At 38.4% G+C, this 13,167-nt stretch overlaps 1 protein-coding gene across 1 annotated transcript in view; it reads right to left on the reverse strand.

Moving 5' to 3' along the window:
• Positions 1–249: 249 nt before the first annotated feature.
• Positions 250–13,167, reverse strand: part of LOC130859552 (coiled-coil domain-containing protein 148-like) — a 93,260-nt gene continuing 80,342 nt past the window's right edge. Inside the window, exons 4-8 of the mRNA XM_057747085.1 lie at positions 8,987–9,090; positions 3,526–3,608; positions 3,166–3,317; positions 510–605; positions 250–435 (exon numbers count right to left, since the gene is read on the reverse strand). Of these exons, the coding sequence (XP_057603068.1) occupies positions 250–435; positions 510–605; positions 3,166–3,317; positions 3,526–3,608; positions 8,987–9,090 (621 nt within the window). The remainder of the gene's footprint in view (positions 436–509; positions 606–3,165; positions 3,318–3,525; positions 3,609–8,986; positions 9,091–13,167) is intronic.

Here is a 13,167-nt window from a genome sequence, read left to right on the forward strand (position 1 = left end):
AAAGAGATAAATAAGAGGGATATTTTCATCAAGTATCAACCTCATAAAAATCTTTAAAACCATTATTTCAGAGAAATTACTTTGGAGGAGAAAAAAAAAACTATTCAACAAATAATCTAAACATTTATTGATAGACTATATTTCAATCACAAAGTATCTATGAAAACAGTAAAGAGGAAATATAGTGACTCCTAACAAAAATAAAAATTTGGCAGCAAAAATCTATATAATTCAAGTAGTTTTATCTTATTACCTGTATATGTCTTCTAACTGCAGATCAAAATCTTGAAGTTTCTTTTGATATTTCTCTGTAAAGTTATAGAACTCATTAAGGATTGACGACTTCAAGTCAGGGTATGGACATTCCAAAGTTTCTAATTCCACGGGCAGTTGACTAAGCAGGTTACTTCTTTCTTCTGAAGAATGATCTAGTATCTGAAAAACATTATATGATTATTATATTTAATGTAAATGACAAATTGATAAACTACTATCTGTATCACACTTACTTTCACACTCCAGTCTGAAAGATAATTTTCTATTTTCTGTTGCTCTAGCCTAAGTCTTTCATAGACAGCTTTCAATTGTTTCTTCACGAAGTCAACCTATAGGACATTTAGAACAAGTGGTATGCAAATTATTAATTTATCTAATGTTTATACTTAAAGTCACAGGAATTTTTCTCAAAAGCCAATAAATGATGACAAATTAGACAAGGGAAAGTCCCTTTGAGGGCCCATGGAAAAGATTTCAAGAGATGCCATAGGCAGGCAGTGCCCATCAGACAGAGGAGCCTTAAAGGGGCTTCTAGACACAGAACCCAAAAATAGGCTCAATCATAGCCACTCTGCATTCACATTTGGATTTTGTTTGTGATAAGACAGAAAGCTTTCCAGATTGCCTCTGCTTCAATCACCGCCTCCTTTCCTTGCATCCTAGCCTCTAATCCCCAGTTGGGCATGGATTTTTAATGTTTATTTTAAATTATTATTTATGAAAGCAATGTGACAACACTACAGAATAACTGAAAAGTAGAGTAAGAAAAAAAGCCTACATCTAGTGCAACTATGATAATGGAGCTTATGCTCTACTCAGGCGAGGCAGTCAATAAACTCATAACAAAGTAAGTAAGGTGGCGCAGTTGTTAAGAATCCGCCTACCAATGCATGGGACACAGATTCGATCCCTGCCCCAGGAAGACCCCACATGCCGTGGAGCAACAAAGCCCGTGCACCACAACTATTGAGCCTGTGCTCTAGAGCCTGTGAGCCACAATTATAGAGCCCGTGTGCCTCAACTACTGAAGCCCGCATGCCTAGCGCCTGTGCTCTGCAACAAGAGAAGCCACGGCAATGAGGAGCCCATGCACTGCAATGAAGAATAGCCCCCGCTCACCACAACTAGAGAATGCCTGTGTGCAGTAACGAAGATACAATGCAGCCAATAAATAAATAAATAAATAAATTTTATAAAAAGCAAGTAAGAAAATATCAGGAGGAGATAAGTGAGGTAAAAACTGGTTGAGGTAATAGGGAGTGACTAGGGCTTCTCTCATGCAGGTGGTCAGGACAGGCCTCTCAGAGGATAGGATATTTAAGCTAAGATCCTAAAAGACAAAAGAACCATCAGTGGGACAGAAGAAACAGCCAGTGCAAAGGCCTGGAGATAGGAAGGAGTCTGACTTATGTGAGGCATAGAAAGAAGGTCAGCATCAGTGGGACAAGGTCTAGTAAGGAAAAGGAGGGTGTCAGGTTGGAGGTGAGACTAAAGAGACAGAGAGGGGGCTGGATGTACAGGGAGTGTTACCATGTGCCTGACACACAGTGAGGCCAAACAATACCAAAAACATCAGAGTTTGGAACAGAGAAATGTTGATTGCAAAGCCATCCAAGGAGATGGGTGGCTCATGCCTTAAAAAACCCCAAATTCCCCCAAAAGCTTTCAGCAAAGCCCTTTTATAGGAAAGATGAGGGAGAGGAGTGGTTAGTTGTTGCAAACTTCTAGGTGTCAGATCCTTCGTTCTTGAGGTCAGCTAATGATGTCCCTGTAAACCTCCACCAAAACAAATGTTATTCTCTGTTCTACAAGAAAAGGCAAGGTCCCAAGGTTCAACTTTCACCCTCTGAAAGTCCAGGCCTTGGCTAAGAGGAGACAGTCCCTGGCCTTGGCTAAGAGGACAGGGCCCCTGCGCGGGCCAGTTATCCCAAGGAACGTTGGTCCAGCACCCAATCTGGGTCCTCCAGTCTGGGTCCTCCAGCCAGTGCCCAGGCCCCGCTGAGGAGGGAGAACAGCTGGCAGTGCCCTCAGGGCCAGGTCTCCTGACCCTGCCCAACCATCATAACTGAGGGAGCAACACGCCCAGGACCTCAGGCTCCTCAGGCCGCCCAAATGAGGGCTGGGTCCTGTGGACTGTGACCATGGAGGCCACCATTGCCATTAGGTTTCAGAGGTGGGAACGGAGGAGACGTTTGCAGTTGCTTCAAGGCCTGGGTGCGGCCAGTCCGAGCTGTGGCTGGCGTTCTAGAGCTCTGCAGATGACAGCCCTCAGCCTGTCCCTGGGCCCCCAGCTCACCCACTGGCCCGAGGCCAGAGGACCTGGAGGGCCCCGGGGGAGAAGGCTGCGATTCGCCTCTTACCGCATTCTCTGCCACGAGCATCACCACAAGGCTGACTGTCTAACCACAGTGCTAAGGGCCACACTCGCTAAGGGTCACTTGCTAACAGTCACGTGCTAACGGTTTTGCGCTCACGATCTCTTGATAACAGTCTCCATTTCATGATAACAGTCTCGACCTAACAGTCAAGTGCTAAGGACAGCACACCTGCAGCCCCTATTACAGGAGGAATTATGGGCCAGTAGGAGCCCTGAAGGGATCTACGAGGCGGATGACTTGATCCCCCTCCCCTGTGATAGGATTTCAGAATACACTGGAAGGAGGGGCAAGAATGAAAGCAGGGAGACCAGTTACAAGGTCATCTTAACATTCTAGGCGAGAAATGAGTGTGTTTGGACAGATTCACGGATATGTTTAAAATAACAAGTAGATAGAATTTGCTATACCTTCTATTTATATACACAAGACATTCAAGTTTCTTATCTCAAACTCTTCCAGTTGGGATAAAAATAAAATGTTACATTATTAAAAGTAAAGGAAATATACTGACCTCTTCCAGTACTTTCACAGAGTTAGATTCACTGTGCGAGTGTGAATGCTGTGAAATGTGATGCTGTCTGTATTTTAGATCTGCTCTCAATTGTTGAATAGGATGTATTACATTTTTAAGATATGTGCACCATTGTTCTGATAACTCTTGTTCTATGGTGAAACAAAATTAAATCAAAGCAACACATTATTTTAAGTTTCTTCAAGAACAGGTCATTAGGATGAAGATTTATTTTTGGATTCCTTTAAAAAATAACAAACAGCAGTTAATACTGAAAAAACATGAACTGTGTGGCCCACTTTCATCTTCAAAACAAAACTCCCCTTTAAATGTGGGACCAAAAAAAAAAAAAAAACCTACCGAAATTCATAAGGTCAGAAAGACATTCATTTCCAATGTTCTCTTCATTGAGTAAGGATTTTACTTCAGATTCCATTTTACATCTGAAACAGACATTATCTCAATCAATTCTCTTACAATCATAAACATATATAGGTTTAAAAACTAGCTAGCAGTAGAAATATTCCATCTAATGTGGTTTTATTCACCTGTTCACTAATTCAGAGCGCATACTGAATTCCTAACGTGGATTCGGTACTTGCCAGGACACTGAGATAGACAGAAGCATGGGTGAGTACTCCAGGAGAAGTAACAGCGTGAGCAAGGCCAGGACGGGGTGTACCCTCGCACTATTTCAGGTGGAGAGAGCTCCGGGCATTGGGAAGCAGCTGAGGGATATGCAGCTGACCATGCCAGCTCAGATCTGTGTTTTGGAAAGATTTCCAAGGCGGCAAGATGGAGGATGGGCTAGAAGGAGGGAGATAAATAAAAATGGAAGATGACGAGAAGGCGATCCGGCACACCTGGATCAACAAGGACGTTATTTACAAAGTTCAGAGATGAGGAGGTCCTGACCTGGGGAAATGGGAGTAAAAGTATTTTTATATACCAAAAATATAATAAAGCTCAACAATCTTTTATTACTTTGCTTAAATATAGTCATTTTAGAATAAAAATATAACCGGTTCTAAGTGGACATCTAAAAATATTGTAGTATATCCCTTATTTATGGCAGGTTTAATAAAATCATAAAGAGTTTTGATTTATTATGATTGTTAAGATACAATATTTTAAATGGTATAAAATAAGAAAATAGCAACAATTACAACACTTTAATATGATGATTATTTTTATTTTTGCATATGTTTCTGGCTCTTATCTACATGCATGAATATTTTAAACAGTTGTAATTATGACATATTTACCATTTTATATTAGGGTTTTTTTGAATATTAACTTTAAGATATTACTAAATAATTTTCATAATTATCATTTACTTTAATGGCTGCATAGTATTTTATTTTATATATATGTCATCATCTTCTAAGCCGGTTCACAAATGTGGGACAGGGTTTTGTTTATATATATAAAGGAGGGGTACTATTGTAGGTGACACTATTTTTCTAGCACGTAGTCTTAGTCAAAGGTATTTTTAAGATTACATTTGACACTGTTACATGGAGCATAGGTGCATATTAGTGGAGTAAACCCAGCAGTTGTTTCATAAGGGATTTTTTAAACAAAAATATAGCACTTTAAACCATTTAGCTCAGCCCCCTTATATTTTCAGCATCCGGAAAGCCATAGTAGAACATAAAAAACAACAGGAGAAGTGGCTTTGTTCATACAGGAGATCAACCTGCTACTGTGCATATAGTAATTCTAGTAAGCTCTATCCTGGCTTCCTGAAACATCAGACAAGACCAGCCTATTTCTCTAATTGTCCTAACTGCCTAACAAAATCCAGAAGCAATCACTACAAGACTCTGCGACTAGTTCGTGAATGGAGGCTAGTGTTTCCCAAATTGTGTCCTATGAAACAGAAACATCAATAAGATGCTAGGGAAAAACTGGGAAGTGGTGAACTAAACAAATCAGACAAGTTTCCATACTGCAGGATTTCTCAGAAACTTGATTATGCTAAACTGAGTTGAGGTTCTCCAAAAAGGGGATGAAATAGGAAGTATTTTCCTAATTTTTAGGACCATGAAATTCATTATTCTCCATAGGTTATTTTGAAGAATATTTCTGTTTTGTAGAATACGATTTAGGAAATATCGATAAAAACTGTGATGGACTCAAGAGCATTAAAAAGTGGTAACTCTGGGGAGGAGAACTCTGCCTTTTCGCTGCTGACGTGTAGACTCTGTCCCAGATGTTCACCAAGTCGGAACTCTGCAGCACAGACAAATGCCTGCACATCTGAAGAGCGGACAAATGGAAGGCAACATTTCATATCTAGATCTGCCAGTTTACGTATCTCCTGCTGCTACCTGGCCTGTCCTCTGGTACCACTGAACCTGATGATACTACAAAACTTCTCCTGTTTTTGTGTGACTGTTTGCCTAGAGGATATATTAATCTACTTCCTAGATATGCCCAGTTGCAATGCAACCACCTACAAGATAAACCAGTCTGGCGAGGACATTTTTGAGCTCTCAGGAGTCTTCTTTCATACAGGTTCTCATCCTCTCAGGATGCTGCCAAAGTTCTAGGTGTAGCACAATTAGTTTCCTCAGAACAGCAGAAATTACCCAGAGCTTCCTGGGATTTCTAGGGTACACGTAGTTACCAATTTTGGCAGAACAAGTAAAACATGGGGTACTGGAGAAGGGTAGAATTAGGAGCCATTTATGCAAACAATAAGCAAAGGGGCATGGATTGTGAAAGGAGGGGTAAGAGAGGATGTTAAAGTCCCTTCAGGAGAACTAACAGCCAGGAGATCAGCAGAAAATTAGGGCAGCAGAGCAGGCTGAAGGCCAGAACTCTATCCCTCCAACAAGGAAGGAACTCGGCAGTTCAGACAGCTTGGTACCGCAGACTAGCTATTTGATCTGCTTCTCTTTCTTTTAAGAGTCTGTTCCAAGCTGTGTACCTCAGAGGGCAGAGAGGGAAATCTGTTAGCTAAGGAATGAACTCAGGGCGAATTCTCAGATGGCCTGAGTCACACAGTGTGAATACTGGCCTCAATTTCATCTTTAAACGCTTTCCCAGACAATATTTAATTGTTGTTGGTAAAACTCCATGATATATTCTGTATAAAGGTGATACTTTTAAAGTAATGCTTTAAAACTAAAATCGTGAGCAAGAGACCATATATATTTCTAACAGAAACTACAGTAAACTAGTGAGGCTTACAAATAAATCCCTCAAACTTTATTATTCAAAAGTTCTTAGTAAAATAATAATTGCAATTCTTTACCACATGGCCAATATAAATAACTTCTTTAATCTCTAAACCAGTCACTCTGAAACAAGGAAGAAAGCACTCCTGGCAAAGTGTATCAGGGTCTTCAAGGGGTATAGTTTGGAAAGCAGAGTAAATAGTAAATATAATTTTATAAATTTACATATTAAATTCTATACATTTAAATGTGAAATGTAACTTTATATTTTGAAATTTTAATTATCTAGTTTTCTTACAACAGATTTTAAAGAATTAAGGTTTGGCAAATCTCTTTTCTCTTCTAGCAAGGCTAGACCAATTAGATCTCAGGTGATGTGAATGGAACCCTATGGAAAAAAGAAAAAGCTGCTCAGCTCTAAGGTCAACAAACACAGGAGTTAAAGGCAAGTGATTCAATACCACCTCCACATAAATGAGCTGATTTACTTTATGCAAATAATTTTAATCCTCTCAACCTCAAGGTTCTCATCTGTAAAATGAGGATAACAATGATACCTACTCTGTAGGGTCACTGTAAGGATTAAATGAAACAAAGTATATAAAGTACTTAACATACTATCTGGTATATAGTAAATTATCCAGCAAAAGTCAGATGTCATTGGAGGCCCTTACCTTCTGGGGACCTGAGAGTCTCAAATGCGGTCTCTTATGGTGATGCTTAAGAATATTTTACTTTCCATCTTTTGTTAAAAGGGAATGTAGATTTTAAAGATTGAGAGACACTGATAGAATTTAAACTCCTGATTTTCTGGTAGTCCCTAAATTCTCGAACTTTATAGCCATTTCTCAAACTTTCCTCCTATAACTAATAAGTTTTTTGTTTTTTTTTCTTTATTTATTGGCTGCATTGGGTCTTTGTTGCTGCACAAGGGCTTTCTCTGCTTGCAGCGAGTGGGGGCTACTCTTTGTTGTGGTATGCAGGCTTCTCATTGTGGTGGCTTCTCTTGTTTCAGTGCACAGGCTCTAGGAGCACGGGCTTCAGTAGTTGTGGCACACGGGCTCAACAGTTGTGGCTCATGGGCTCTAGAGCACAGGCTCAATAGTTGTGGCGCATGGGCTTAGCTGCTCCATGGCATGTGGGATCTTCCTGGACCAGGGCTCAAACCCATGTCCCCTGCATTGGCAGGCGGATTCTTAGCTACTGCACCACCAGGGAAGTCCCACTAATAGTTTTTAATTTCACTGAATACATATTGCAATTAGCCTACATTCTAAAATAACACAGAAAATTACCTTGGAATTCTTCTTTTTTCTCCAATTTTCAACCCTTACAAGTTTCAAGACATAATGTTATTACTTGAATATTCCTCATTTTCATCATCTTTGTGTCATTCTAGTTCAGCCAAAAGAATTATTTTCCATAATGATATGTATATGCCTCTTCTATTTAGCTCAAGAACAACGTATACACACGGTAAGAAGGGTATGGAATAGCCAAGATAAAAGACTTTCTCCAGCGTCTTTACATCTAAGCCTGCGTCAGTGAGCACAATAATTAAAACTACCTAATAGCTTTCGTTTTTATCATATTTCTATTATGCAAATCTAAAAAGAAGATTTTCCAATGGGCTCAAACGTTCTATCCATGAAAGGTGACATTTTGAGGGATAAGATGGGCCTGATAAGTGGAAGTATGAATGACAAAGTCTATGTAATTTTGTTTTTCTTTAAGTTGTATAATGATGTAAGACTATTTCCAGCCATGAGTCTTGTATGTCACCTGTAGGAATCACTTGCCAGAATAGGAAACTTCTATCAATACGAAAAGCACCCATGTCAAAAGTAAACTTTGGTATTTGGAAATTTGGCTTAGAATGAGACCACAAAATTATCTATTTTTACATAATATATGCTTACAAGCATATACTTTAAAAAGTATACTTTACAAATATCATCATTAAAACTAATATATATGCCTCAAAAGGAGGGGAAACACATCTGCCTTCTCTTTCTGCCTTGACCTTTGAAAAAAATTTATTTCTCAAGGATTACATTTAAGAACAAGTATAAAATCATTACTTTGTTTTAATTCATCTTGAAGTGACTGCTGGAAATAATAGCAAAAGTCAAAAATCCAAAGTGAATAAGTTAATCACGATGTAGCTACATTTGGAAATCACTCAACTTGAATCCCTTACTTAGTTCATTCATTTACTGAAAGCATTTATCTCTTTCTGTGTATCCTAGGTAAAGGTGAATGTGATGGGATGCTTGTCCTTGAGAAGTTTACCACTTCATAAGAAGGCAAATATGTAAACAAAACATTATAGTCCAATGTACTAAGAATTATATAAATACATGTATGAATGGGAGTGCAGAAGAGTAAGTGTGTAGCAGATATAAAAGATTATCTCTTTTTTCCTAAGGAAAGGAAAAGCCATATTAATATATTCACTGGATTCCAAATTAAACTGAGGAAATGAAAGGATTTTAATTTGACTCACACTCAACTGTAACTTTAAATTTTGATAATAATGGTTTAATTAACATGATAAGTTACAGAACATCCACCTAGATAAGTGTAATTCAGTAATTCCTACGTGTTGTTAAATTGAGGTTTCCCTCAGTTCTTACCTGACTTCATTTAGCCTTTGGTGTTCTTGCCACCACACTTGCTTGTGTTGCTTTATTAGTGTTTGTTCTTTAGTTATCTTTGAAGTCAGCACTGCTTTTCTGATCTAGATTTAAAGGAACAAAAGAGGAGGAATTTCAATGTTTTATAAAAATATTTCCCACAATAAAAATGTTTAATCTGTATTTTATAAGTTAAATACTTATTGTTTTTCAATCCTAGTCGTGCATTTTCTAACACTAGCACCTTTCTGAAGAAAGGTGAAGTAATTTTAATTACTTTTTTTCCATACATAAAATAAAGAACACCTTAATTCATCTAGCCCCAGAAAAAATTTGCAAGATTATTCCATATATTTTCTTGCCTTTTTACACAACTTTCCTGCCAGGCATCATAGGCATCATTATTCCCATGTTACAGATGAGGACACTGAAGTTCAGAGAGGTTAAAAGACTTGGTCAAGACCATCAAACTTCTAAACATCAGAATCACATAGAACTTCAGTGTTCAGATTGGTTTTATGTGATCCTTCAGCACAGGATGGGAAAAAGTCATTGGATAAGTTATTAGGAGGTCTGGCTTTAGTCTCAGCTTCAGTATTTACTGAAGATAAATTCACAGAAATGTGACCTTGAACTGTATATACAATTTCAATCTTTCGACTCCATGACCTTACAAATAAAATTTAAAATTAAAATTAAAATTTTAAATGTTAAATCTCAGGCAAATCTTTATTTGAAGGTACTAAACAAGGAAACAGTGAAAAATCAGGCAGCACTGAAACCTAAATTTTCAACTACATTTAAATTTTTCCCAAATTTTATGACTTTTAAAAAATGTAGTACATAATTCATGCTTTTGGGTTTCTGCTGATAAGCTATGTCAGGCTGAGTCTGTTTGCCTTAAGATCCTTTCTTGGCCATCTCCCTCCTCTTCTCCACATCAGAGAGCAGCCCGTGTTTCTCTGACACCTCTAGCAACTGCCTTCCAGCTGGGTTCAGCCAAAGAGAGACATTGGTAGTGGTAGATTGGAGGGAGGGCGGAAAGGAGAAGCCAAAGGATTACTCACTTCTCCTGCCCTGCTATCTTCAGAAGGGTCTTCAGAAGTATCTGCATCTTCTCCATTGCTCCAGCATTTCTGACAGTCCTACTACGGTTCCAACTATTTCTCGGTAACCTCAGCCTATGGGATGTGCTACAACCTTGCTTTTTCTAAATGTCCCTCCAACCCAGGCAAGGTAATCCTTGGAAGTGTCTAGTGAAACTTTTGGTCTTACTTCTGTTGTAATCCCTTTGTTGGTTCACAGTCCTCTGGCTTCTCAGCTCCATCACCTGTGTAACCATTTCCTGCATTAAAGACCCCTCTATTCTAAATCCTTAAGTAGTGTCTGTCTCCTGGTTAGACTCTGACTGACATGTATATGCTGAACTTGTGTATTTCATATTAATACTTTTAAACATCTATAAAAGTGTTAACCTGGAATCAGAAACTTGATGAAATATGCATAGTTTATATTCTCTCTGCTACTAGAAATACTTAGTACTCTGGAAGCTTTAACAGATCAATACTGAAGATATAAAAACAGAAGAGAAGTTCGAAAAAAACTCTCTATAATGCATGCTATTTCTAGCTGTCATTCACTGATTACTGTAACCTTGAGTTTATCTTTCCGCTGTTCTGGTTACTGATTCAAAATTAGGGGTATAAGAAAACAAAATAAGCCAAACATCACTTTAAAAAACAGAAAGTCAAATCTTTCCTCAACAGTGCTACAATTATGAAATTTAGGAGAAAAGTACATTTAAATCAGAATAGGACATACAGCCATCTCTATTTCACTGAAAAAATAAAATACATACGTAGTGTTTCTAAAATCACTCTTGTGTTTGCTTGAAGAATGCCTAAAACCCATTCCAACTATTTGCCATCTATAGTCTCTGAAGTTTACTGCAGCAGGAGCAACTTTTAAAATTAGATTTCTTTGACATATTTGGTCCATATTGTACAAAAAAATTAAAACACATTGGTGAAAGATGTAGACATTTTTATAGCTTAAAAAAAAAATCAATGCTGCTGCCTTTGGGCCCAGAGAAAGACCAATTAAGTAGACTATAAAAGTGAAAATAAAGGTACAATTTTTCACTAGACATTTCCAATATTTTGCAGAACATCCTGATTTTTTTGTAAATTCACTCATTGACTCTACTTCTATCCTCAAGCTAAAAATTACAAAAAAATAAAGTTTTTAAAAACACAAAAAGATTTAAAATCGTATCTTTATCAATAGAGTAATTTCCAGGTGATTCCAATTTGTTTTGCTGAGCAATAAGCCATTTGAAATCAATATTTAAGGTGGAGGATGACATGCAGAATGCTGATGAATTAAAAATTACAAAAGTAGCACATTCAAAAGTAGTTTATTGGGCTTCCTAGGTGGCGCAGTGGTTAAGAATCCGCCTGCCAATGCAGAGGTCACGGGTTAGATCCCACCTCCAGGAAGATCCCACATGCCGTGGAACAACTAAGCCCGTGTGCCAAAAAAAAAAAAAAGTGGTTTATTATGAAGAGCCAGGATAATAAAATCCTAAACAGTCCCCTTGAAATACCGTGAAAGCCCTTTGGGCCCAGATGATCCATCTTTAGATTTAAACAACAGTAATTAGTGGGCAGTTTAAGTGTTGGTTACGTGTACCTATATCAAAATTCGAGATGTACTTTATTTTTTTTAATTGATTTATTGGCTATGCTGGGTCTTCATTGCTGCGCGTGGGCTTTTTCTAGTTGCCATGAGCGGGGGCTACTCTTTGTTGCTGTGCACAGGCTTCTCATTGTGGTGGCTTCTCTTGTTGTGGAGCAGGGGCTCTAGGCACACAGGCTTCAGTAGTTGCAGCACACGGGCTCAGTAGTTGTGGCTCGCAGGCTCTAGAGCACAGGCTCAGTAGTTGTGGTGCTCGGGCTTAGTTGCTCCATGGTATGTGGGATCTTCCCAGACCAGGGATCGAACCCGTGTCCCCTGCCTTGGCAGGAGTATTCTTAACCACTGTGCCACCAGGGAAGTCCTGAGATGTACACTTTAGATTTGTGGACTTCACTATATGTGAGTTACAACTCAATAAAGAACTGTCAAAATAAAAATTTTTAAACAACTACACTAAGAAGTAATTCCTCATCTATCAGGTTGGTAAAAACTCAAATGTTTAACAAGAGGCTAAGGGAAAACGTATTCTCTCTTAAACTGCTAGTGGGAATTCAAAATGATACAACCCCCCCATAGAAGGGAATTTGGAGTTTCATATGGATTTATCCTTTGGCCTAGCCATCTCACCTACAGAAATCTATCTGAAAACTACATTGGCCAAAGCATAAAAAGATAAATGAACAAAGCCTTTCACTGCAGCACTATTTGTAATAGAAAAAGACAAGCACAGAGATTTTGTCAATAACTGTTCTTATCAAAATAAATTCAACTTGAACCTGATAAGTCTCTGGATATAACTACCAACTACTGGAAATACAAGATATAGGAAAACATATTTAATGACATCAACAAGATGTAATCAGGAAAATTCAGACTGTAAGAAACTATAAAAGGGGGCTTCCCTGGTGGCACAGTGGTTAAGAATCTGCCTGCCAATGCAGGGGACGCGGGTTCAATCCCTGGGCCAGGAGGATCCCACATGCCGCAGAGCAACTAAGCCTGGGTGCCACAACTACTGAGCTTGTACTCTAAAGCCTGCGAGCCACAACAATTGAGCTCACGTGCCACAACTACTGACGCCCACGCACCTAGAGCCCATGCTCTGCAGCAAAAAGAGAAGCCACTGCATTTAGAAGCCTGCATACCGCCATGAAGAGTAGTCCGTGCTCACCACAACTAGAGAAAGCCCATGAGCAGCAACAAAGACCCAGTGCAGCCAATAAATTAATTAATTAACTTAAAAAAAACTATAAAGGATAAACACTACAATTTCTTCAAAAAAATTAAATTGTAAGAATACAAGAGGATGGGGGAGGAAACCTAAAAAAATAAAAATCAATTGTAATATATAGATATTATTTAGATATTAATTTGAATAAATTTTGAGAAAAAAATTGGAGCCCTTCAGGGAAATTTAACACTGATTATTTGAAATTATTGAGAAATCATTAACATTTTAATAGTAATGGTGTAGGGTTTGGGGT

Source organism: Hippopotamus amphibius, chromosome 8 (genome assembly GCF_030028045.1).
Source record: "Hippopotamus amphibius kiboko isolate mHipAmp2 chromosome 8, mHipAmp2.hap2, whole genome shotgun sequence".
NCBI lineage: Eukaryota > Metazoa > Chordata > Mammalia > Artiodactyla > Hippopotamidae > Hippopotamus > Hippopotamus amphibius.